At 40.8% G+C, this 26167-nt stretch overlaps 1 protein-coding gene across 2 annotated transcripts; it reads right to left on the bottom strand.

Moving 5' to 3' along the window:
* Nucleotides 1-14882: 14882 nt before the first annotated feature.
* On the bottom strand, nucleotides 14883-25310 carry api5 (apoptosis inhibitor 5). Of its 2 annotated transcripts, none has more exons than XM_008410767.3 (14): nucleotides 24958-25310; nucleotides 23690-23851; nucleotides 23245-23338; nucleotides 23099-23164; nucleotides 22813-22964; nucleotides 21469-21675; nucleotides 20856-20960; nucleotides 19236-19325; nucleotides 17824-18005; nucleotides 17592-17685; nucleotides 17436-17492; nucleotides 16267-16346; nucleotides 16066-16172; nucleotides 14883-15548 (listed from the first exon to the last, which is right to left on the bottom strand). In XM_008410767.3, the coding sequence occupies exons 1-14, from the start codon at nucleotides 25027-25029 to the stop codon at nucleotides 15469-15471; spliced, it is 1548 nt and encodes a 515-aa protein (XP_008408989.1). In that variant the 5' UTR covers nucleotides 25030-25310; the 3' UTR covers nucleotides 14883-15468. The 2 variants fall into 2 exon arrangements, with proteins under 2 accessions (XP_008408989.1, XP_008408988.1); XM_008410766.3 differs by having other exon boundaries at nucleotides 16030-16172; nucleotides 24958-25307.
* Nucleotides 25311-26167: the final 857 nt, after the last annotated feature.

Genomic DNA, 26167 nt, shown 5'->3' with positions numbered 1-26167 from the left:
GCCACAACTACTGCTGTCATTCATATATATATATAAAAGAAGTAAAAAAATCAACTAAAAACAACAACAAAAAAAGCTTCGCCGGAAATATTTTTGGAGACCAAAGAGGGAAGGAATTTAGATCTTTAACCAGCTTCCCTCCATTCTACTCTCGCTATATATATATATGTGTGTGTGTGTGTATTTTTTCTCTCCCGTTCCCTGTCCCTCTTTTCCAGCAGTGTGCTATTGACCTGCATTGACGTCATTGCGTTATTAGGTATCCCTTAGAAACACTGACTTTCAAAAATAGTATCAAATTAATTTAGCTGGCAAGAAGAAGTGGGAGGGGGGAGGGGGGGGGGCTGTTTGTGGGTGTGGAATAGTTTTTTTTGTTTGTTTTTTTTTCTTACCCCCGGTCCTTCCACACCATTTCCAAGCTGACCGGATTGGAAACACACATGTGTTTAACTGTACAGCTCAGTGTTGAAGGAAATTCTGTGATTTTGCACATTGATATTAAAGTTGCTATTAATACAGATGGAATGTGAGCTTGATCAATTAAGATGACAACAGACAGTAAGAGGAGACGCTTTCAGTAAGTGGGTCAAAGAAATCAGAACAGGTTTGTGTTCTCAGACAGATGGACGGATTCTGCATTAACCATCTGACTCATATTTGATAGTTTGTACAAAACATTGATCTAAATGATAAATGGAATTGGACATAAATGCTAAAGCAGTAGGGTTATGTATTTCATAGCTTCATATATCAAATAAAACTTAAAATAAATTTGACTTTGTATTTTAATTCCTTGAAATTGGGCCTCTGTCTCTTTAAAAACTCCTGCTGTTTCTGAAACTCCACTTCAGTCAGTCATCATAACATGGTTCCTCTATGTTTTTACCAGCATTTCACTGAGAGGTAGCTCATGTAATGAGCTCAGCTGATGCGCAGTCCCACCAGGTGTTTGCTAACTGCTGCTGGCTAGTCTGAAGGAAACTGCAGCAAAAGTTGTACAGCTTTAGTAACTAAGGCGAAGCTAGGTCCGCCCAGAAGTTTTGCACAGCTGAATGGTTGCCACAGAGATTAACAGCATTTCTCAAACATGCAGTGAAAGAAAAGAATAGAATAGAATAGAATAGAATAGAATAGAATAGAATAGTTCTCTATGAATCCTACAATGGAGAAATTCACTTCTTACAGCAGCACAGTAGCAAGTATCTTCCCACTGAATATAAAATATCTAAAAATCAAATCAAATAACTGTATATTAATAAAGTAAATACAGATGAATTAAAATTAAAAGTAAAATTAAATAGGAACCTGAAAGACTTAAAATCAAAGTTTTACAACTGAAATGTCACAAAACTTGGGAAAAAGTTCAAGGAGTCTTAATTTTACAAGGTGCTGTTTTCAGGAAGGGAAAAAAATATATATGATAATTTTTGAATCCATGTCACACAAACTTAATCCATAGCTGCCATTTCATTAAGGATAAATGCAGGAAGCAACAATGTGTAACGTGGTCACCTGTATTTTTAATAAAGACAACATTTTAGTCTGAAACCCATTCACACAGGTGAGGTTACCTCTTTCTACGTCTATACAGTGTAGGTGTGCTTTTGTTGACAATGTATGAAAAAAAGAAGATTTTTTTATATTTTTAACAAAATGTTTACTTACAATAATTTATCAATAAACTGTTACATAATCAGGACAATAAAAACTAAATAAAAACAATAAATATTTACATCAGCAGCTTGTTAAAATTTAGTTCTCCCTGATCTGAAATGGTGCACAATACATTATTAAAGCCCCACAGTTGTAAAAAACTATTTGGCTCTGTGGAAACAAAACTCCAATCTAAGCCTAGCTTTAACGTTGCACTTCCACAGAGCCACGGCATCAATTTGAGGTCCAGCTTGCATCTTGTCACGACGAGTTAAATAAATTTCCATTTTGGCCTCTGCAATTAAATAATTTAAAATACGGGATTTAAAACTAGTGGCTCGACTGTAATGCACACCGTAGATAAAAATAGAATTGGTAAAAACCACGCCAAACAGGCTAAAAATTCTCATTAAAAAATTTAAAAACTTAGTCAATCGTACACAATCCATAAAAACATGAAAAAGAATCTCAGACAAATTGCAAAAAGGACACCCATTTAGAACCCCAGGACTGATGACCGATAAAAATGAGTTCGTAGCTATGGCGCCATGCAGTATCCTCCACTGAAGGTCACCAGTCCTTTTTTTGATTGGAGGCTTGTACAAAGTCCTCCATTGAGGCTTCTGTCCTCCGAATTTGTTGCTCCAGACACTGATGGGTCTTTTACAGAGAGCTCTCCTGTTCAGGATCTTTGTACAAAATTTATACAGTATTTTTGGACTAGTTTTACATAAGTCCATCTCCAAATCCGTACAGTTCATCAGGGGACCACTGTCTTCCTCAAAATTAGGATCCAGGACCACATCTGGGAACAGGTCATTCTGGTCAGGTTGGCACTCTTTTGTTGTATGTAGCTGCAGGAGCCGCCTCTCCTCAGCTGACAGCCGCTCCTTCACCCGCTCCAGGAAGCGCCGTACCAGTCTGGTGGACCGGATCCCAAGTAGCGAACCAACTTCCTGGACGTCAGAGAAGTCCGGTCCCGCCACCTGCACCAGATGCCTCAAGTCACCGTCCCAGACCTGGACAGTGCCTCAGAGAGTCCCGGCACGCTGCAATCGTGGACGTCCAGTCTCGCTCCACACACCAATGGTTCTTCTAAAAGCTAATGCAGAGAATTATGCGTTTTTTCTCTTTGCAATTTAAAAAGAGCGCAGGATTTAAAAACACCCTGATAAAACTGAGGCAACCTCTTTAACTTTAAAAGACTAAAATCAGTTAAAAACAGAGCAGCATCCAGCCCCAGAAAATTAACACGTCTGAGGATACAGCTGGCCACATCCCTCCACACAGGAGATCCTGTCAGGTATTTCTGAATAAACTGTAGACGAAAAGTTGCTGTTCTGCTGGCCAGGTGGACAAGGCCCTGACCCCCCTCCTCTCTTGGCAAAAACAACACAGTCTGTAGACAATGTAGACCGTTCCAAAAAAGGTTGACCATCTCTGACTGTATTTTAACTAATAAACCAGATGGTGGTTCTAAAACAGAAAGTTTGTGCCACAGCTGCGATGCCACCAGGTTGTTTAAAACCAACACTCTGCCCCTGTAGGACATCTGGGAGTGCAGCCACTTCCATTTAGACAACTTGTCTTTGATTTTTTGCTCCATGTTTTCCCAGTGTTTACTTACAATAGTTTTATCACCTAAAAACACACCAAAATACTTAAAACCATCTCTTTTCCAAATAAGACCTCGAGGGAGAACTGGGAGCCCAACAGACCACTCGCCGACAGCCAGGGCTTCACTCTTTCCCCAGTTCACCCTCGCAGCAGACAGAGCAGAGAACTTCTCTGTGATCTCGGTTAAAACATTTACATCTTGCTGATCTTTTATAAAAACAACAACATCATCAGCATAGGCAGAAAAAAACAATATTGTTACTAAAACCAGGTAAAACCAGACCAGGAACACTCAAGAGTATTTTCTGGAGGAGGGGTTCCAGGGAGAGTGCGTAGAGCATCCCCAAGAGCGCGCAGCCCTGTCGAACGCCTGTACACACCCTAAAAGGAGCACACAGGCTACCGTTGATCTTCAGCACACACTCAATGTCACTGTACAGTACCTGGATCTTGGCAATGAGACCCTCGCTGAACCCAAACCCCCTCATGGTTTTCCAGAGGAAGCCGTGTTCAACGCGGTCAAATGCCTTTTCTTGATCTAATGAAATCAAGCCAGTTTGTAAACCCAATGAACCGGAGACTTCCCTGAACAGTTCCTCATTCCCTTTGTATTCGCTGTGGAACAGAGAACGGTAAAACTCCACAGCCCTCCTTCTGATCTCACCTGGTTCACTCAGTCGCTGCCCTGTGTCTGACAGCAAGGAGTGGATCTGCTTCCTCTGCCTGTGCTTCCTCTCCAAGCTGAAGAAAAAGCTAGAGGGAGCATCCATCTCTGTGATGTTCTGAACCCGGGACCTGACCAATGTGCCTTGGACTTTATTATCCAGCAGGTTTGCTAAAGTTAGCCTTTTGGATTTGAGAGCTTCAATATGCTCTCGATTTCCTGTGGATTCACTAAGTTGTTCTAATTCCATGATGTTCATCTCTAGATCTCTGATAGATCTGGTAATGTCACGGGTGACATTGAGAGTATGCTGTTGACTCAGCAGTTTTATCTGAACTTTTCCGTAGTCCTACCACTGTTTAAGACAGGTAAAATTAGACTTTCTCTGTCTAAAACCAGCCCAGAAAAAACGTAAACCTCCCTAAAACCTTGATCATAAATTAAAGCTGAGTTAAAATGCCAGTAAGCGCTTCTAGGTAAAATGTTTCTGATAAAAACACTACCTAAAGGCAACAAGTGATCTGTCAAAGCCACCGGTAAAATCTGGCATGTTCTAAACACATTAAAATTGTGTTTAAAACAATAAAAGCGATCAAGACGAGCTAAAGAGATTCTGTTTTCTTTAATGTGGGACCATGTGTACTGCCTGGAACCTGCATGCATCCTCCTCCATACATCCACCAGGCCGTGAGGCGAGACCAGCCTGCTCAGAACATGTTGATCTGCGATCTAAAAACTCGCTTTCAGTGCAATTAAATTCCCCACCTATGAAAACAAAGTCCTCGGACCCACAATCACCCACCCGTTCCTCAATTTTTTCAAAAAAACACTTCTTCTCTGCAATAGTAGTGGGAGCATAAATAATAAAAACTATACTAAAAGGATAAAACTTTGTCTTGACTAAAAGACACCTCCCCTGAATGACATGTTCTACTTCTGTTGAGTTTGGGGTGAACGCTCTGGAAAAGAGGAAGCCCACCCCTGCACTCTGGGAGGTGCCATGACTTAAAATGACCTCCCCCCTCCACTCTCTGCCCCAGTCTGTCTCTATTAGTTGATCGCTGTGAGTTTCTTGCAGGTAAATTACATGGATTTTCTTTTGGTTCAACATTTGATAATCAAAGCTCGTTTTCCAGCCTCTCTCGCCCCGTTAAGATTCAAAGATGCTATTTTAAAAGAATCCACATTGGGTAAGAAGCTAAACACAAAATACAAGAAGACTATAAATGATGTTAAAAAACTATTGTGCATCATTTAAATCAAAACTTTAGTCATTGTTTTCTTTAGTCTAAAAATTTCTAAATCCGTAAAACCTGAAAGTTCCTTGTTCCTAAGGTAATATCTTGCTGAGAAGTAAAACATTTTTAAATTAGGAAAAATGCTTTCAATTTTCACTCCTCTCACCCCTTTAGTATCCTCTAAAAATATTTTAAAAGCCTCTACAGGGTATCTAGCTTATTTGCTGTTACTTTGAGATACAGAAACCTCGCTGGCATCAGAGACCCAGCTCTCATTGTCGCTGCTGTCTGACATGTCTTTTTTCTGTGCAGCCAGCTTACTGGCTTGTTTACTGGCCTGCAGAGCGGCCACCACATTCCTCCGTTTGCTTCGCCTCTTTAACGGGGCTGAAGCCTGCAGTTCCATCACCTCCTCTGCTTCACCTGTCTCTCCTGCCACTCCAACTCCAGAAATCAACTATGCATTGTTCTGTCCCTCCACCTGCACCTCTCCTTTCCCTCCCTGATCCCTACACCCTAAATGCTCATCATTGCCCCTCACCTCCACCTGCTGCTCTCCATGCACACCATCCCTCTCTACCACTTCACTTTCACCCTCACCACCACCATTCACCCCATCTCCACCACCATTCATCACATCACCACACAACACTGTGCTCTCATCCTTTCCCACACCTACATTCATTTTCACACTTTTCTCACTTTCCACTACCGACACCTCAACAGTACCTTCCGCTTGCTCTCGACAAACAAGACGACAGCTTCACTCATGCGAGCTGCCGACTTGATGGACCCATGTCCAATCACCTCTCCAACCGCCAGACAAACTCCCTCCACGCTACACAGAGAACCGGCACCCACCTTGACGCCGTTCTTCCGCGTTAGCGTGGAGAAAGCCCCACCACCAGACACCATGGCGTCGTCAGACGCCGGCCAGTCAGGCACGCCTAACGACCACACCCAAACCTCAACAAAAAAAAACTAAAAACGTGACAAAACTAACACAAAATCACAACTAAACAATTAATATAAACACCAAGTGAAAAAACAGTAAGAAAAAAACACAAAGACAGAAGTTAAATATTCGCTCTCTCTTTCGCTCTTCTTCCGCTCTCGACTCACCCTCCTCTCACACGATGAAGAAGAAAAGACTGAAGGGTTTAGTATATATGTCAAGAAGGAGAGAGGCAAGAAGCACAGCTGTGGCAAAAATACTTTTCCATTAGGACTGAATTAGGCTTCATGATTCATCCTCTTGAATTGAGAGCCACACATTTTGCATGTGGAGAGATGCTCCAGCTCACATTCGGCAGCCATTCGGCACCAACACCTTTCAGTTTTTTTCCTGCCAGGAAAACATAAGCAAAAAATAAAATTATATATATATATAAAAGACGGGTCAAATTGGGGGAGGAGAAAGAGAAGTGAATAATCACCAACAGAGAGGAAAAGTTTTCTGTCCACAAGCAAAATCCAGACCTGAGCCACCGAGTTAAAGTGTGGGAGAAGAAAGAGCTGAAAGGAGATGGAAAAAGTTAGTGGTGTACCGATCGCAGTTTTCTGGCCGATCGGCGATTACCAATCTCAAAAAAAAAAAGCCTGACCTGCTGATTCTGATTTTGGCTGATACTAATTTTGTTTTGTTTTGTTTATTTGTCTGAAACGTTGCAAAATATAGCAAGAAAGTTGCTGAGTCGGCAGCAGAGGGGTGACTATTGTTAACCTGGTGGGCGGGGCAAAGAGTCACATCTCTCTCACAGCTGAGTTGCCAAGGTAGAAAAGATCAGCTTCACATTTGAGTACCGGCACGTCACCAATCCCCCAAAATGAAGGAAATCGGGGCCGATTCATCAGTGCACCGCTGGGAAATAAAACACTCCGCCCCGTTCAAGGACCATAAAGACCTTCTTCCTGATTGTTGTGCTGTTGTTTAACAAGATTACATCGATTTAGCGAAACAGTGAGAGGCATATGAAGGTAGAGAAGTGTGTGTGTGTGGGGGGAGGGGGGAGGGTACTCTGAAATGTGTGATCACAGGACATGCTGGAAAAAACATGGGGAAGAAATGTATCATGGGAGACGTCATCAGCACTGGTGGAAGTCACGCAGCACTTCGGAGGTCAGTGCCAAGGCTGACGACACACTTAGAGATTCAGATAGAGATACTCTCTGTGACTAAGACACGCCAACAACGGGGGGGGGGGGACACTTCATAACCGCACAACACACAAGTCTGTCTGCTTTAGACGTGATTTATTAATCCCTCGCTTTCCTCGTTTAAAACATGCAAATACAACGATGCCGTCTTGTGAAACATTTCGCCTCAGGTGTGTGTATGTGTTGCCTCTACTTTTTCCACTGTGATCCCAGCAGCTTTGTGTCTGTGTGTGTGTATGAGTGGTTGGCTGTTGTAGACATAATGGTCCTAATTTGTTTGACGTCTCCCTGCATTTGCCTCGTGGCTTTCCGTTCCGACTCGCAGGCTTCATCCTTCTTGAAAACAGTCAGCATTCTGCCCTGATGTTACTATGGGCCCACATGCTGAGGGAGGGGAACCTCGAAGAACAGCACGCACAGAGATGTAGCTCCTGGTTTGGATACATTTTTGCTAGGTTAATTTGTGAATATGAAATTCCAACAACAAGCTAAATAAACAGGAATCAGATTAAGAGGCTCCAGCAACATGAAGTCTACGTCTCACACAGGACAACTACAAACTTTGATCGTTTCATCCCTATCTGTTTATGTGACAGGGCCGGAACGATTAATCGACTGTTCAAGTAATCGTCAACTGCTTCAGTAGTTGATTGTTAGCTGGAGCATACAGACAAAAAAAAAAAAGCCATTTGCTGAAAGAGCAACATACTCCGAGCCAAAACTGCACAAAAGACACATACATTTTGCATTTAAAATTTTAAATAATATGTAAAGTATATTCTGGACAATAGAGCGTACCTCACTATAGGCCACACCCACAAAGTAAAAAAAAAACAAACTGGAAACGTTCATATATCGGCCGCAGCGGGCTATAAACCACATGGTTCAAAGTGTAGGAAAAAAGTAGCAGCTTAGAGTTTGAAAAATATGGTAAATATGTTCGATCTAAAACTCCTCAAGTGACATAGTTTTAGATCCATACTGGTTCTAAATTTGCTACGTAAATTAATAACCTATTAAGCACTTTTTGCCATCCAGTTATTGATAACACAAAAGATAGTCAACAGATCAGCCAAACACTGAATAGATGTTAAATCAAGTTGGAAGGGTTGAACTTTTCATATGTTGATGTTAGCAGCATTATTTAGCTTCCTTCTTTAGCATCCTTTGCTACAAACGATCAAGCGTTCACTATGGAACTCTATGTTGTTCAATTTTATTCAATAAAAAGTTTATCATCTTATGTAAAAAAAAAAAAGATTTAATTATTTGTGTATGTGCATTTTTATGCATTTCTAATCATGCATAAAAAGGTGTCAAATGAAAAATTAGCAGAATGTGCTGACATGATACCCAATTAATCGATTAATCGTTAGAACAATCGATAAGTAAAACAATCGCTAGCTGTCACCCTGGTAATGAGATCAGCACAAAGTAGTAGTAGGAAGGGGGATGAGCAGCGCCACACAGAGGGTGACTGATAGCGCTAAGACCTGTCTCCTGGCTCTGATTGGTTGTTTCTAGTTAGTGCTGGGAGAAGAGGGAGGAGCTCAATGTCTCACCACGTACCACACTGTCACACATAGCGACAGTTTCGACAAATATGTGAACGAATATTTTTCTATAAATGTTACATACTGCAGCTTTAAGGTGCATTTACTGTAGGTCATAATTATATATGCAAAAAGAGAGAGAAAAAATTGGATCAACCATGATCAATTCTGTTTTGGGTGTGCGATGTGCGATGGCTGGCCAGGTTTTGTTTGAATTTCAAACCCAGATTAAGAAACCCTGCGCCCCGTCCTCCCTCCCCTCCACCTATTTATTTTTCCATCTCTCCTGCCTAAATGATGTCAATGGAAACAGTGCTATAGTGCTATTTATAGACCTTCAATTCACACACACACACGCGCAAACACACACAAACGTGCATGGCCTGGCGTGTTTGTTCTGCTTATTGCTCGTGCAGCCATACTTCCCTGAGAAGGAGTAAGGAGGTGGGTGGGGGTGATGGGAGAGGTGGGGGGCGGGGAGGAGAAGCCATTGAGAGACAGGAGCGACATGCGCCCCCTGCGTTTTGCTTCTCCTCCTGCAGCCACCGCTTTTCATTCACTCACCTCCAGCAGTCATTCATTCATCCCCCCCCCCCCCCCTTACCCCCCGACTCACTCATTCACAGAGTTTCTGCAGCAGAACCTGTGAATGGAGAAAGGAGGAAGAGGAGGAGGAGGAGGAGAATAGGGAAAAAAACGGGTTAAAAAGCAAAGAAGCCACCAGTTCAGCCGCAATGGCCGCCGGTTCACCGTCGGTCAGCTCGTCTGTGTTCAATAGACCGCATTTGCGAATCAGCGATTTAGGCTGCACGTGAACGCGCATGTTAATGCGCGCGTGAGATGGGAAAAGTGTTGCTGGGAAAGGGGGTAAATATTGTTTAACCTGGCAAATCTCGCGCGACAATACGGCACACAGTGTTCCTTGGCTATGGGGGGGGTTTGTCTGGATCTGGACTCTTTCCAAGAGTCGTCCTGTTGACACTCGCCTTCATTTCCAGATTACGTAAAGTGGAAAGCGGCTTCATGTGAGTCGTTTTAAAGTCTCCCTCCATTTTGCAAATGAAGCGCGCGCGGTTTTGCTGCACAAGCGTGTTTGGCTTGAAAAGGACTCGTGAGTGACATTTTTTTTTTTAGACTACCTTCTATTTTCGAAAGGCGGCCGTGATAAAAATAAAGCAGTTCGCCCCCGACCCCTCCCATTCCTGAAACCCGTAACGCCCCTCCCAAACCGCTGCTAGTTCGACTCCAACCCGCCCTTCAGCAACACCATCGTGTGAAAATATCTCTGAGACGAAAACGGCAAGCGATCCGGGTTTCATGTCAATCATCTTAACGGAGTCTGTTAAGATTAACTCGGTCCACCAGAAATTTCCAGTTTATTCTTAAATATGTATGTCTCTAGTTTCTATTTTGGCTTCATCGATATTTATTTGAGCTTCCCCTCAATCACCCCAGTTCTTTTGTGCAACATCTCTCGTTTTATTATTGAACAAATCGGTTCGGAGTGCATTAGGTGCACGGAAGATTTGGTATTTATAGACAAACTCTGTACATCCACGGCGGTCACACGTGAAGCAGCCGCTTCCCTGCGCTCCTGCTCAAGTTGACATGTTAACACTCACTGGCTGCTATATTTAGCTCAGCCTCACAGTGCTGTTACTATTCCCAGCATCGTACATGAGGGGGCGGACGGTAGGAGCTGTGTGTGTTTTTTTTCTCTTCTTTTTTCTAAAAAGGGAAGAAAAAGTTTTTTTTTTTTTTGTTTTTTTTTTCCCCACAACCGATTCTATTTTTTGCGCGTACATTCCGACCTGCGATCCGCCACTGGCACCGAGTTAGTTCAGGGACGCTGCAGCTAGAGCTGTCACGATTTCTTGAAGAGGAAAAGCAGAAAGAGGCTGAGGCGAGCTGTGAATGGATGGAGGAACAGGCGAGCAGAAGATTATCCGCAACGCTGAGGTGTCCTTCATAAAAGTAAAAATAATAATAATAATAATAAAAAAACAAAAGTAAAAAAAATAATTAAATAAATAAATATATATATATATGATTAATTTTTTTTTATTTAAAAAAAGCGTTTCGTCGTCTGATGGAGTTGTGCGTGTGCTGACTGAAATTACAAAGCAAGATCGGGTTGAACTTAAACGTGTTCACTTGAAGTTCTTTCAATAGAACGTGTAAGTTTTGTGAAGACATCGTTTCTTCTTCTTTTTTACATTAAAAAAAAAACTTTAAAAAAAAAAACATTACTGAATCCCAACCAGAGACAGTTCAGGATAGAGAAGACAGAGGTTCAGCACCAAGGACAGCTCCAGCCCAAATAAGAACCAGAGGCGACCCTAGTGCGGGAGTCTGGGGGTCAATAGCCACACCTAAAAATAAAAAAAAAACCTGTCACCTCCCCAACTAACTTAATCTAATCTTACATGTAGATTTTGAAGCATAAATTTACCATAGTGAAGGACAAACCTATAGGTTGCTTTATTTGATCATCTTTCAAAAATAAATTTTTGTTTGAATATCAGTCATTAGCCTCCATTACAAAGTGCTTATAGCCAGGATTTAGACACGTTTTCATCATTTCTGTGTTCGCCAAACATTTACGATGCCTTTTCCGATGTGCGGTGTAGAAATGACGTACTACACCATACCAATAGTGGGCATATTACGCGTGTGTTACACCATACTACACTATTCTACAAGCCAAGAATATTGGAAATTTTGGCATTCCCAAGATCTTAAAGTACAATCAATACGCAGAAATACAATCCAAGAAGAGTAAGAACGTGAGAAAAGTAGCTTAAACGTGAACAACAGGATTGCTACTGAGTGTGTCCATAAAGAACGGTATGAGGGAACTCTTGACACCGCACCATCACAATACATAGTTCCGATGTCAATGGCGCACTAAACCTCTTGTTCTTTTGCACCACTGGAGGCATTTCTGAAAGCTCAAGTTTTTCAGGATATTGGAAGCGTCTACTTGTGATTCATGAACGGCTAGAGGCAGCTAAGAAAAATGTCATCTTCGAAGATTTATGACGGAAATGTGTTTGAAAGAGGCTAGTGACAGCGTGTTCGCTGTTATAGCCTCAACGATGCCAGGAAAGGCAGCAACGGCCCAGCTTCAACTTCCTGGTGGATGGGTGACCAGCTATCTAGCAAAACCCATATCATGACCACAGCAGATCGCTGTGACATGTCAGTAACTCACACTGGATCGCACTGAAATATGTCAAGACAGAATAGATCAATGGGCTTCGGTTCTTCCGTTGTTCTGCTAGAAAATGGAAAAGATTTTATGTATCGCCTTCATTCCCAAAGTGCATTTAGACCCACTACTGAGATCCTGAAATGTCTTTATAGCTTGTGGTTTTGGTGTACTACCTCAACATTATTAGTGACCCTTATCTGGCCAATTGAAACTTTCTGCAGTTGCTCCTGTCTGGCATTCTGACAGTATTACTTAAAACATTAATGGCAACAACACATTTTGATTCACTAGCAATATTAGTAATTTATTGCTGTCTGTGTCGGTATAAGACTTATGTCACGGTGTTCCAGTAGACCTTAGCGGAGTTCTCAAAAACTTTGATAGTTTAGGAAGAAAAGTAAGGCTGCGTTACAATAAACATTTTGGCTAGAAGTCTTTAGTAAGTCCAATGAACTGGAGTTGGTTGAAGAAGAAATGCACCGAACTAAAGTATTGAATTGCCTTTCATCATTATGTATTGGTGTGACCAAAGAGGTTCCACAGGTGGCGACCGCCATTGATGACTAGGATGGAATTTTACCATACACAATCTTACGTGAACTATATATAATTATATAAAATCACTACAAGTCTTCATTTTGTCCTTCCTATCATGTCAGCTGTAGTCATAAAAGCATTATTGCCACACCACCCCGAGTTGCTAAGATCTCCATCTGGTCAACCCTTTTAACACCCTGTGGAAGCAACCCCTGTTCTCTATCATCTGCAGAATCCAGTTGGAAACATCTGGTTTATTATGTGCGGGCGTGTTTCTTTTCGCAAATCCCAAAGTCAACATTCCTTGTTTGCTATTCGAAGACTGCCGGCTATCCCCCGGTTATTGTGAAACAAAGTCCTGCCACGCAGCGTCACTGGAGACAACAAGTGGACGTCATCTCACGCAGTCACTAAAACAGACGTGCAAAAGCAACCCCATTATTCCGCAGCGGCTTCTGAGGCCAGAAGTGTGTGGGTACAATATTAAGTCATAGTTTTACCACCATGAACAGCAACACCCTCCCAAAGGTCGCTGATACAGAGAGGAAACCCGTCGAGTTCCACCAAGTGCTTCAGAACTATTGATTTACCTTCACTTTCCACTCTCACACGGGCTGGTACAGTCGCTCCTTCCATTTCCCTCGCCCTCTCTCTGAGGGTCGTCGTCTCTGCTGCTCTCGCAGCTGCCGCCCACTCCTCTTCCACCACTTGATTATTTTCAGCTCAGCTCTGGTGTGTACGCGCGTGCTCATACAAACGCACGTGCTAGGCAGCTTGGTGCCTGGCTGGCTGGTTTGGGAAATACCTGGTCACGATCTACCAGCGAGGGGGTTTTGTTGCAGTGTCGTGGCTCCCCCTACCGTTCAGAAATGAACACTTCAGCTTAAAGGCGTCGTGAAGCGCCTGGCACTGCCAACAGCTGTGCAGCAGCAGAGAAAGAAAGAAAAATATATATTCATTTAACTTAATAGCTGTACCGCTTTATTGTAAAAAAAAAAAATGCGTATTTGAATATGACCAGAAAAACACAAATTATCGCCATATTTAAAAAGAATCTGGAAAACAGGCTAATGCATTTATCTAGTTAATTTCTACTGCTTTGCAACAAACTGGGATGCTGATTTCTCAAAATTCAAGAAGAAATGTTAGACTATCTTCGGCATTGTGAATTTTAAATACCAGATAACTCTGCCCACCCCAGTAATAGAACGACACAAAAATACATCACGGTCGCTTTAAATGACGAGTTCAGTCGGTTTAAAAATAGATCCGGACGCGTTGAGAGGAAAGCCCTAGTCCAGAGCGCCCTCTGGAGGGAACACTCTGCCAATGCACGAAACACCCAGAGAGGCCCGAAATATATTCGAGTAATTATTTAACTTCTTAACCAGCATCTGGATATATTCTAAGACATTACTTTAAAAAAAAAGTGAGACTTTGTCATTCATCAAAAAGACAATTATAAAATCAATAACAGCAACAGACTAACTTTCCCATATGAAACTCATCTTTCCAGAATAAAACCCATTAAGTTGCCTCTCGGTTTCAGGCTGCCTAGAGAATGACTTGGCGCTCCCCTCCTCCCCGAAGCATCCGCCCACACAACCCCAACACACGTGTCTGTGCATGAAGACCTGTTGCGCCCACAGAGCTTTCCATTTCGGCTGCACCTTTTGAAACTTCAGCTTCTTTCTTCCTTCATTCCTGCCGTCGCATATTAAAAGATACCGGCAATCGGAGTATTTTTTTTTTTTTAGCTAATAAATGTACACTAAAAATTAAAAAGTACAGACTTCCATCACAGGGTTGTGAAAAATATAAAGCTCTTGAAAATCAAGTTGGGAGGAAAAAAAAAACAGCTGAATCTGCTTTGAGTTGATGACGTCACAAGAGGGCAAGAATCCTGCTCATTAGTAAACATGACAAAACAAGAGACTGGACAGATCGGTTGTACATTTTAGAGCCAGAATTGAAAAGTGATGAGCTCCAGGACATTATGGATGAGGCTGAAGCAAAATCTGACACTGATTTTCTTTTCTTTTTTTAATTAAATGGTCCAAATCCATTTATACTCCCGACTGCATTTCTTTCATTCAATTAGTTTCCGTCTATATTCACCATATCCAAACTGAGTTATTCTGTTGAATTGCCTCAATGACATGATTGGCAAGTACAGCCAACTACCTGACCAGACCAGGCCTTTAAAACACTGACGCGCAGGCTTCTTTCACAATTAAATCGACAAATGATTGTAATTCCATTTAAGTTTATGATAAAAATCCAATGAAACAGCATCATTGATTTATACAAAGAAGCAGTTAGCCAATTGTAATTAAGCTCTTAAAAACAAAAACAAAAAAACAGAAACATGGTTAAATAAAAAGTTAGAAATGGATAAATTCATTGACATGCTGCTAAACAAGATCATCTCTTCCCACCAGTATGTGACAAAAATATTTAGTTACAACTTGGACAGTCTTATTTGACAAAAATCCACAAAATGTTTTAAAATTTCAGTGGGCGGGAGGGAGGGAGGGATGGGGAGAGGGAAAAGAAAAAAATCCACACACATCTAGATTTACTATTGCCTTGGCCAAGAGAAATACAGCTACTACACGTTGTCATGGCAAGTAGAAAAGGTGGAGCCAGAAACTCAAGAGGACCTCAGATAGAAATAAGAGTAAAATAAAAAAAGAAACTAAAATGTTTAAAAAAACAAAAAAAAAAAAATCATGGGAAAAAAAAAAAAAAAGTATAGGTAGGTGACAAATTGTCCATTTTGGTGAAGGTGAGATCCTGATGTGATGCAGTTCCAGGAGCAAAGTGTTGTGCCTCTCAGTAGATCCGGCCTCGGCTCCTGCTGCCTCTCGCCCAGAAGCCTCGTCCTCGTCCGCCCCGGTAGCCGCCGCGCTGTTCTGCATCGACACGACGCCAAAAAGAGCTCAGTAAGAACACAGCAGACTCGCAGAGGAGGGTGAACGTTGGGCTGTAGAGCGTGCAGACGTGTTCTCCAGGGAGCAAAACTTTAAATCAGGACTAAATGTAACACTAGTCCTTAAAAAAAGCCTGAAATAAACATCGAGTGAATAACTGTGGACTGGAACGTTGTGGTCGATTGTGGTGAACACCAAGCTAAACGTCTTATGGTTGTCTTCTTGCCAGGCTTTCGTAAGATTTGGTGAGACAAACTGAACTGACTTTTTATGGCCTTTTCCGACTAACGGTGGCTGTATTTGCCTTACAAATGTGAGCAAAACTTTTGGAATTGGTGATATTTTGAGCCAGATTGGAAATGACCCTCTCAACGTACTCTTCAAAGAGTGAACAAATGCAGTGAAAACGTGAATGGTTGTGGAAAACCGTGAAAACAAACGTGTGCCACCAGACGCTCCTCACCGTAGGTGAAATTGCCAATAGATGCGCTGTACTTGCCGCTGGGCGGGTTGTAAATCTGTCTGGCGTCCCGTCGTGGCAGAGGCGTGATCTGTTTTTTTGGGCTAGTGCCAGATCCCATTTCCTCGCCCGACGGACGTTTAGGCCTGCGAACACAAAGAAAACACAAAAAAAGAAGCTGCAACGGATATCGTTCAAACGTTACGTGAATGTCTTCTGGCTTTGAAATGATTCGCTCACGCTGCTGCCTCTGGCTTCTGGACAGGTTTCCAGGATAAGGTCACTGTGCTCTTGTATGATGGAGGGTTGTGGAAAAGATCCTGAAAGGAAAACAAAGACTTTCCTTCAACTCGGTCGACGAAATGAAGGTAGTTTACCTTCAGACTGCTGGGTTACTCGTCGTTTTTAAAGTTTGGAGAGAATCTGAATGAACTAATTCCCAGTTTGTATGATAACTAGTTTCTTTCTTTAACAGTAAACCCACAGCTTTTAGCTTTTTTTTGTTTTCAGGGTTACTGTGGACTTCAACTCAAATTCAAGACCTTTTAAAAATAATTATGAATGGAATTTAAGACCTATATTTTCACATAAAAGTACGAAATTCGTCCAGCCAACTGGTGAAAAATTTGAACTTCCTCAAGATAAATGCAAAACTGCTAGCTAGCTAGGGCAAGCTAATAGCTAGTTAGTTAGTGGTAGCCTCAACTGCCTTGAGTCACAGAATGTATTGAAGGTGTCTGAATGCAACTCAGAAAAACATGACAGAAAACCCATGAGGAAAAAAAAAAAATATATATATATATATATATATATATATATTAAATAGGACAAAACACAATTTAAGACCTGCAACAAAGTATCTAAGAACTTAAGACATTTGAAGGCCTTAATTTTAGATACAGAAATTTAAGACTTTTTTAAGGCTGTAGACACCCTGATATTAAAACGCATCATTGAGTCTGGCTTTGATGACCCAATTATCCCTTTAGCTACGATCCACAGCAGCATGCCATTATTTATCCTTTGTCCATGTTTGTGTAAGTTTTGCACCATTTCATTTCTTTCCTTTTTTTTCCTTCCATATCAATGATGTCAGAGTAAACACCTGCTGTTCCTAAATTTGGCCTAGGAAGTTTTTTTTCCCCAAAAATGAAACATGTAAAGAAGCAAAAAAAAATTCACCTTAGCTCAACTGAACATGGCTTTATTTTAATTCGCATCCTTGATATTAATGATTTTAGCTGCAATTGTAGAAGCATCTTTACATGAAACTGAGCATCATGTTTGACCAGCAACTTCACATTAGAAAATGTTGAAAAAAATAAATAAATCACGTAAAACAATGTAGTCTCTCAAGAGGAATTTGCATTAAGCGGTGATTCTGTCCACTCCGTTTCTCAAGCCCTTACCTTGATGAGAACGTTGATGTTGTTTGTGATCTTGAGAGCCACCACTTTGATTTTGTTCTGGTGGAATTAAAAATAACGTTTTAGTCACAAGGATATTTTACAGCTGACTCGCTTGTGGCGTTTTCTAAATGTAGATTTGAACAATAAGACAGTGACCTCTTCTGTCTTCAGAGCATCTCCCGTCTTCCCCTGCAGCGCCATCCGCAACTGTCTGATGTAAACCTGCAGACCTCTGGCAAAATACTGTAGCCTGTTGCAAGCAAACAAACAACAAGACAAAGGCAAATCCAAATGAAGACACTGTTTAGGCAGAACAACTAACCTAACCTTCTGTACACGACGGACATCAGCAGGAGTTTTCCAGCAGGATCCAGTGCCACAGCCTCACCTGATCTTGAAGTCTTTGAGGCGCTCGGCATCAACTTTGTCCACAAGAAAGTCTGGCAGCTTCTTGCCCAGCTGGTGGAAGCTGAAGAGGAGACACTCCACGTAGCTGAACTGCAGCTTGGGCTCCTCGCTGGCAGAGTTTTCGCCGTTCTCAACCTCGTCAGGCGGCAGAGGCATGAACTCCTGACGAACCACCACAAGCAATCAGCGACAAGGTGCTTCAGGAAAATGTGCTGAATGGTTTATATAACTTGGTTTTTTGTAAGTAACTCTCATTACTGAAGTTTTATATTGATTTATTTTTTTTTCCTTTTGCGCTGATTGGCCAATGACAAAAAATCGGCGCCCAAAGAGCAGAAATAAAGACGACAAATAGATGGAACAGCAGCTCTTACAAACTGTGGGACCAACTAATGGTTTTAAAAACGGATTTAACAGGCTTTTGCCGTTTTCTTATGGAACAAATGCACTAAAATTGAATTCACAACAATTTTTCTAGTTTTTTATTTTTTATTTTTTTTTACTCAAATTCCTACAAATATCAAAGTGCCATAGAAAAAAGAAATGCATCCACTCTCTTTTTATTAAACTTTAAAGTTCTCTGGGTTTTTTTTATACAAAACAAAAATAAATAAAAATTAAATAAAATAGTGATTCTTTAAAATGGCTGCAAATTTTCTATGGCAATATTATTGAACATAAATCAGCCATTTTTTTCTTTTCATTGTGACTTTGTTTGTCTTATTCAGTTAGTTTTTACAGTGCATTTGCTAGATTAAATTAGTTCTTTTTAGTTAAATTTTGCTTTGTTTTTATTAGTTATAGGATTGGTTCTAGTTTTTTCATCCTTTGGTTAATTTTTAGGTGCAGAATTCAAAAGGGTCAAAGTATTGTATTGTTATTATGTATACACTGATCGTGCAATGAATACTCAAAAAAAAACGATACCATTTTCAAACCATTTTTTAAGTTATTGCTGAACAACCAACTGACTCTGGAGTTTTCTCCTCAACTTTTGCCGTCGCTATTTTGTGAACTAGCGTGAGGGTCACCAGGCAACTGGTGTAAAAAAAACACTATCAATGTCACATCAGTTTGAAAGGCTAATAAACAAACATGAAAACGAAGGACATTATGTCGACAACTTCTGTATGTTTTAGTTTTATAAACGCACAGCATATTTCCCGTTAGTTGTAGTTTTTCCTCATTAATTAGTTTTTATTTATTTCTGTTCACGTTCTCAATTTCTCTTTTTACGTCGTTAGTTTTAGTCAACTATAATAATCTCGCTAATTAGGTGAGTTTTTTTTTTTTTTTTCCTGTCAGTCAGAGAAAATCTGAGAAATGAATAATCTGAGTGTCACATACGTTTCTAACTTCTCAATATAGAAACAGCAGTATAATAACTCTCACCACCAGCTTGGTAAACAACGTGCTGAGGTTGGCCTCCAGCTTCTCCATGTCTCCGCAGAACGGACTCATCTCAGCCAGCAGCTTCAGCACCTGCCGACACACACACACACATCTTTACCCTCGCTAAAATATGCATAGTTAACGAGAACCGGCGCTGCGTGGCGCAGGCTTAACGACCCGTTAACACCAAGCAGTTGGCCGCCGCCTCCGACAGGTGGCTGCCACGCTGACTTTGTTTACCGCCACAAACAAACGCTCAGCAAATGTCAACGTCCTCGCAGCAGAGTTCACATTGAAACGCTGAGTCAGCCTGAAGCCGCCCGGGTCAGGAAGCGGAGTTTTTCTTTTTTTAGGGATCGGGGGAGGTTGTGGAAACACGCATTACAGGTTATTCTGAGCAGAGCTGGCCGCTCCAGATCAGCTCCGGGTGATGGAGTTTCACGTTTTTCGCTCACTGTGCTTGAATATGCGCCTGTGTTTGTTGTAAAGCCGACGTTATGCAGAATATTACAGACTGAAGATGTTTGCGTTCAGTTACTGGATGATTTCAGGTCATGTTCCTGCAACAAACCTGCTATCGGGAACTCAACGTTTGAACCATTTAGTTTCATGTTGGACTGAAACGATCGATCGGATGAATTGATTATTGAAATAACTGTCAACTAATTTAGCAATTTCATTGCTGGTTAACTGGAGAATACAGACTCAAAAAAAAAGAGAAGAAAACCAATTGATGAAAGAACACCATCTGCTGAACCGTAATTAAGCCAAAACTGTATGAGAAATATATGAATTTAACAACCAAGATTAAAAAAAAGAAAATGCATACCTTCTTTGTCTGTAAATGTGTTCAACCCAGAATTTCTCAAACGGCCGTTTTGGCGTCACCCGATTCAAATTCAGCTAAAAACTAAATCTCCTACTAATCACCTTTTGCTATGCAATTATTAATCACTCAACGATGCAGTATTGTGTATTTTTTAACCACATAGTGCCATTTATAGCACAATCCAGTAACTATGTTATCTACAGTTTTTATTTTTTTTAAAAAGCTATATAACAACTTTATAATATGAAGCATGACTTAAAATAAGTTTGATTAATTTAACAACTTGAATTTGGGCCTCTGTCTCTTTAAGAAGCTCCTGCTCTTTCTGAAGCTCCGCCTTCAGGAAGTCATCACAACATGGCTCCTCTATTAACCCTTTAACAACGTTTTTACCGGCGCTTCACTAACTAACTGGAAGTTTAGACATCAACTTATTTTAACAGTTTGCAAAACTTGAAGAAAAACATTCGCCTCCTTTTGCAACAGCAGCTACATTCATGTGACTCTGTGTTTCCTACTGGAGTTTAGGAAGGATTTATATAAGAATGAAGCACTCCTCCATTTTCAAGGTCACAAAGGTCTTTGCCTTGAAACTTACCTTTTCAATTTTCAGTTTTTATTTTATATCTCTCCTACGCTTAACGTTCTTTTAATAGAAGCTAGAGATGATTGTTCATCCTGTGATGAATAATCTGTAGTACTTTAGTAAAGGCCGTCATGACATGAGGATGTCATCCCAGGCCAGGCCCAGAAATAAGTGATCAGCGGTTAAAACCAGAAGAGGAACCCACCTCCAGCTGGATGTCCAGCTCTGCTACGGGACTCGTCAGGGTGCTGAGGTTAGGCAGCACATGTTCGCAGAAATAAGTCACAAATCGGGTGGAATGGACATTTTTCTGAAAAATAAAGATGACCATGACATATTTACACTTACATTTAAATTAACTAACTTCAGGGTTTGTACATTTTCCCCACAGTAAAATTCAAGCACTCTTCAAGTATTCTCAAGGCAAGTTTTCAAACTTTTCCAGCACTACACTTTAAAAAATATGTTCTTGCCAAGTTTTTTGGCATTTAGCAAATAGAAATTATTTTAGTAATTATAACTGACCTAAAACAAGAAAAGTGTAGTCTGTTTTAACTTCAGACTGAGGGGGGAAAAAAAGGTTGTCTTTTTATTAGGTGAATAAAAATATCTGGTTTCCACTGTAAACAATGTTTTCTAAATTTAGGCTTTTAGTCAAATTTAACTTTTTTTAAATCAAATTGCGCAGTTACAATATCAAGCACTTTCAGTTACTTCACACAGAAATCAAGCCCTTACCAAACCTTGAAAGCACCTAAATGAAATCCAACATAACAAAGTGTCAGCTACACGTTCAGACATTAGGTGGCGCTACTTACAGAGAACAAGGGGAGAGCCTGACGGGTGCACTGCAGCAGCCGGTCCACGGCGTCGGGGTCTGCTGGATTGAGGGCCTGCTCCAGGTCGGCCTGCTCCACCACCAGCTCCACCAGCTGCTGCCGCCCGTTTACCGACTGCAGCACGCGCAGAGCGGACACCACACGCATCAGGAGCACAAATTCCTCCCCTGTGACGTCCTCCAACACCTGAGAGGAGAGCAGGGAGGTGAGCGCTTCCTCGTCAGACAGTGGCGTCGACTCAAGCACCTTTTCTAAATAGATCAAACTTAAAGGGGCGGTATTATGTGTGTTTCCAGGCACGATGTGCCATTTTAGAGCACAATCAAGTAACTATGTTAACTTCAGTTAAAAAATTAAATGACTTCAAAAGAGATTGGATTAAATAATTTATTGCCTTGAAATTTTCTGTCTCTAAAAACTCCTGCTCTTTCTGAAGCTCCGCCTCCAGGAAGTCATCATCAACCCTTTAATGTTTTTACCGGAGTTTCACTGACATATACAAAGCTCAGCAGTTGCCAGGTGTTTGCTAATTGCTGCTGGCTAGTCTGAAGGAGTCGCCAGAAAGAGATGCTCTGTGTTCAGAAACTGCAGCTCTGAGGAGGAGCTTCGTCTGGAAGGCGGGGCTAGGTCCAATCAGGCATTTTTTTTTAAAGTTGAGTGGTTGCTATGGAGATTAAAGGATTTCTCAAACATGCATGAAAGAATCAAAGCAACACTCCAGGTATGTTTTTGATGAGGGAGTAACATAACATGATGCAAAGCTCAAAAAGTTGATTTTGCATGATACCGCCCCTTTAAATAACGCATCACCAGTGTCAAGTTTCATTGCTCTCTTTAGTGTTTACTTAGGGATCAATAACACTCTTTAAAAAATACCAGCAGTCGTTTAGTAACCAGTTGCATTTACTTCAGCAACTGTTTAGAAAAAAAATTACTTTTAGAATTATTAGGAGAACTACGCTGTACTTTTCATTTTTACTTGATACATTTTTCAGATTGAAAAGAACTGATTTGGAAAAATGCTTTTTCGACCTTATTTTGTTAGTTTGTAATTATGTCATTTATATTAATCATTTTCATTTTGACCTTTAAAACCCCAAAATTTCCACATAACTTGTTATTTTGGCCTGTCTGATGATGTTATTATTAAATATTAAATGAGCAATACTTGAAAGCATGTTCAAGTATTGCTAGTCTTACTTGAGTATTTTTGACTGCTCTGCCCTCCTCTAGATGCCAGGCTATCGTGTCATATGTTGAGTTTTCTTCGTTAGCCAAAAAAAAGAGCGACCAAAGCTAACCGGTTTCCCTCTGAACACAAACCTTCTTGGTCTCAGTGAAGACGTACTCCTCCACCTCCTTCGTCATGACGTCCTCAGGTAAGGTCTTCAGCTTGTTGGCCAGGAACTTGATGGCTCTTTCTCGCACGATGTCCTCGCCCTGCAGGATCTGTGAAAACAGACCGCCAAGGGTACCTGGACCACCGGGGACAAAAAATATATATATATAAAAAAATAAGAATGCTTTAAGAGATTCTTATAAACAAAGCCAACACCTTCCCACCAGATCCTATGATCCGCAACATGCAAACATACAAACAAACCCTTACCTTTAGCATCCATTTTGAAGATTGAAATCAGCGCCACGTTGACTTGGTTGAACTCTGCAGTATCATCTAGAATGATAGCAGATATGATTATTAGGACTACTTAGTAGCTAGTCTAATAAAAATAATAATAAACCTGATCCACATACCTGTCTGAAGGAGCTGGGTCAGAATGTCAGCCACTCTGAAAATGTTTTCTCCAGTTGCGAACCGGGGCAGCTCCTTAATGGCTTGTCGTCGAATCTGGATAAAGATGGGTGGAGCTTATTTTCAAATCATGGCATCACACCTGAAAAAACAGCTAAGGGCTTTCTGTCAAAATAGCTAATTAAATTAGACAAAGTGCCACGGTAACGGCCGACACTAGGACCGAATAATGAACCGGCTGCACAAAGGTTTGAAAACATTTTAGAGTACTGATATTTCATAGTTCTTCTAATGAGAATCACATCTAACTAACTAAATACATTTTACAGATAACATGACTACAAGGTCATATTTAGTAAAGGCTTGTTTGTCAGATTAAAAGCACCTTTTGACAGAAAAGAAAACAACCCAGATGTAGGAATGGCTGTATTGTTTGTTTGTACTCACGGACACATCTTCATCCTCACAGAGATCAAGCTGAGCGTTTATGGCTGCATCAGCCAACTCTGGAAAGCTGCTGAAGAACTTGGGGATAAACTGAGCTGCCAGTCGCTTCTCTTTGGGACCTCCCCTCACGCCATCCAGGATTGCTTGGTATGCATCTTTGTGCTGCAGAATAAAATGCACAAGTTAATGCGGCTGGTGATACCAAAAAAAAACAAACAAAAAAAACAATGTAGATGATACACTATGGCTGCAGTTTGTGGTTCAAAAGCCTGCCGTCAAAAACAGCTTTTCAATAACCTATTGAATGTTGCAGTTTTGATTATTCTTAATGGATAAAATGATAGATACATATCCCCAAAAATTTAAAAATTATGTTGTAAATGTTTCTTTTTTATTCCGGCTGACGATGCAGAATTTTATTGATAAATAAGACTAATAAATGAGCGCATGGGACATATTGAATTTAAAAAAAAAGAAAAAGGGAAATAATTCTTAGTTTAATTTAAGAATTTAGGAGAATGTTTTTTCTTGGAAGAAATAATGCAACATGAACTTCAAATTGTTCTGTTGCAGAGTAATCTTTGTTGCTGTCTTTAAGTGGTAACATTTTGCCGTTTTTTTTTTTTAGAAAAATTTGACGTGGCTTTTTTTTTTTCTCTCTCTCAATAAATTTACTTTTATTGGGAAATTAAGCCCTATTCTAACCACTACAACAACAACAAAACATTCAGACAACATAAGGTTTTGGCTCAAAACCTCTAGCAGGTTTGAATATAAATAGAAGGACACCGTTATTGTTATTTTAACCTACATACACCATCTTATTTACGAAATATTTCAATTGCTCTTTCAGGACAAAAGTTATTTCCCCCCCCACCAAAGTAAGCGAAATAAAAATATTTCCATAAGGCTCCACAAACAGGACAAAAGTTTGCATCCCCGATCCAAATGAATCAAACGTGACTCCGGTAAAACTGTTTGTTGAAATTAAGTCTCGCAAATTCAAGAGATTTAGGTCTGAATGAAAATATGATGATAAAACGCTTGGGAACTATTCATGGTGATGAATTTCGAGAGTTCTTTGCCCAGTTTACGACTAGGGTCATTCACATTAGCCTGGTCACTATTATAGCTAGCTGCAGCTAACAGAGTGCACACACCGTGTCAATAAATCAACTAAATCCAAGCAAAGCGCCCGCGCTGTGGACAATGCAATGAAACTCGAAACACCGCCGTGTTCAAAACTGAGCGGGCTGTCTCTTCCTCACCTGGCTGAGGTTTTCTTTAGCATCAGCAAGGATACCGTAGTTCCGATAAAGCTCCTCGATTGTGACCGCCATCAGCGTGCGTCCCAGTCCCTATCGTTCTCAGAGAAGACCGCTGATGAAACCACGGGAGAGAAAAAGAAACGATAATACCTCGCGGGGTGGCTGTAGCTCAGTTTTGGAGGACCTACGCAACCACGAACGCCGCAATGTCAGATACTATCGTGGAAGCAACAAAAGTGCGAGGATGAAATTTCGAGAAAATCGTGAATGAACTCCCCCCCTCCGAACGTCCGTTTTCCCGCAATGTTCTCTCTGGCTTAATGGCTGCTACAATGCTACGGAACATGAGGCGGTGCGCACGCGCCACTCTTGCGCGAACAGACGGGTTGAGACCACGTGATACACAGGAAGGAAAACAGTATATGTCACCTCGTCCGCCATTTTATGAGTGGCAAATTCGCCTTGCATACTACCATAGGTCAATTTTAGTAGCATGTAAAGAGTGTTGGGAATATGGAGCCTTGGCCTAAAATGCTACAGGCAGCAGATATAAGAGGTAAGAACCACATAAAAACATGCAAAAGCAAAATTTATTCACTCCATAAAGAATTCTGTTTTTGATTTTTTTTTGTCACACATTTCAGATCATAAACATGCATAATATCAGAGAAAGAGAACATGAGTAGAATCAAAAATCAATTGTCAAATGGTTTTATTGACTAGAGAAGTAACGCCCTCCACAGCAAATTATGTGAAAAAGTACTCAGTTTCATTCTAAATAAAGTGTGATTTTTCCACAAGTTTCATTTCAAAATCCACACCCAGGTCTGACACCTGCTAGACCTGTTCAATTAAGAAATCAGTTAAGTAGAACCAGTCTAACTGCATGAAACACAGAACAGACATTCTCAAAAAAACCCTATCCTCATTCCCCAAGCTAAAGAAATTCAATGGAAATGGTTGTGTGATGATCTGAAATAATTCATTCTGTTCCCAACCAAAAAATCATGGAGGAAAATACTACGCCATCGGTCCATAGCCTTAAACTTAGGCACACACGTGTAACGCAGCAAGACAAAGATCCAAACCAGTCAGCACTAAGTCAGTCGCTGAATGGCTAAAAAAAAAATAAAGATATATAATAATAATAATCATAACAATAGAAACTTTTGTTCTCAAAGTCTTATTTATAAGGGAACATTAATAAGTC

The sequence above is a fragment of the Poecilia reticulata genome, chromosome 6, assembly GCF_904066995.2.
Source record: "Poecilia reticulata chromosome 6, P_reticulata-male-v2, whole genome shotgun sequence".
NCBI lineage: Eukaryota > Metazoa > Chordata > Actinopteri > Cyprinodontiformes > Poeciliidae > Poecilia > Poecilia reticulata.
The sequence above is the reverse complement of the archived record's forward strand: the minus strand, read 5'-3'. Positions and strand labels throughout refer to the sequence as shown.

What these genes read in the sequence shown, in the direction of transcription:
- api5 (XM_008410766.3), bottom strand. Translation starts at nt 25,029, where the DNA reads ATGGCGGTCACAATCGAGGAGCTTTATCGGAACTACGGTATCCTTGCT. An exon ending in GTGAGGATGAAGATGTGTCC is followed by an intron (nt 23,339 to 23,689) that starts GTGAGTACAAAC and finishes ATCTTTATCCAG; the next exon opens with ATTCGACGACAAGCCATTAA. An exon ending in CTTCAAAATGGATGCTAAAG is followed by an intron (nt 22,965 to 23,098) that starts GTAAGGGTTTGT and finishes CCGGTGGTCCAG; the next exon opens with GTACCCTTGGCGGTCTGTTT.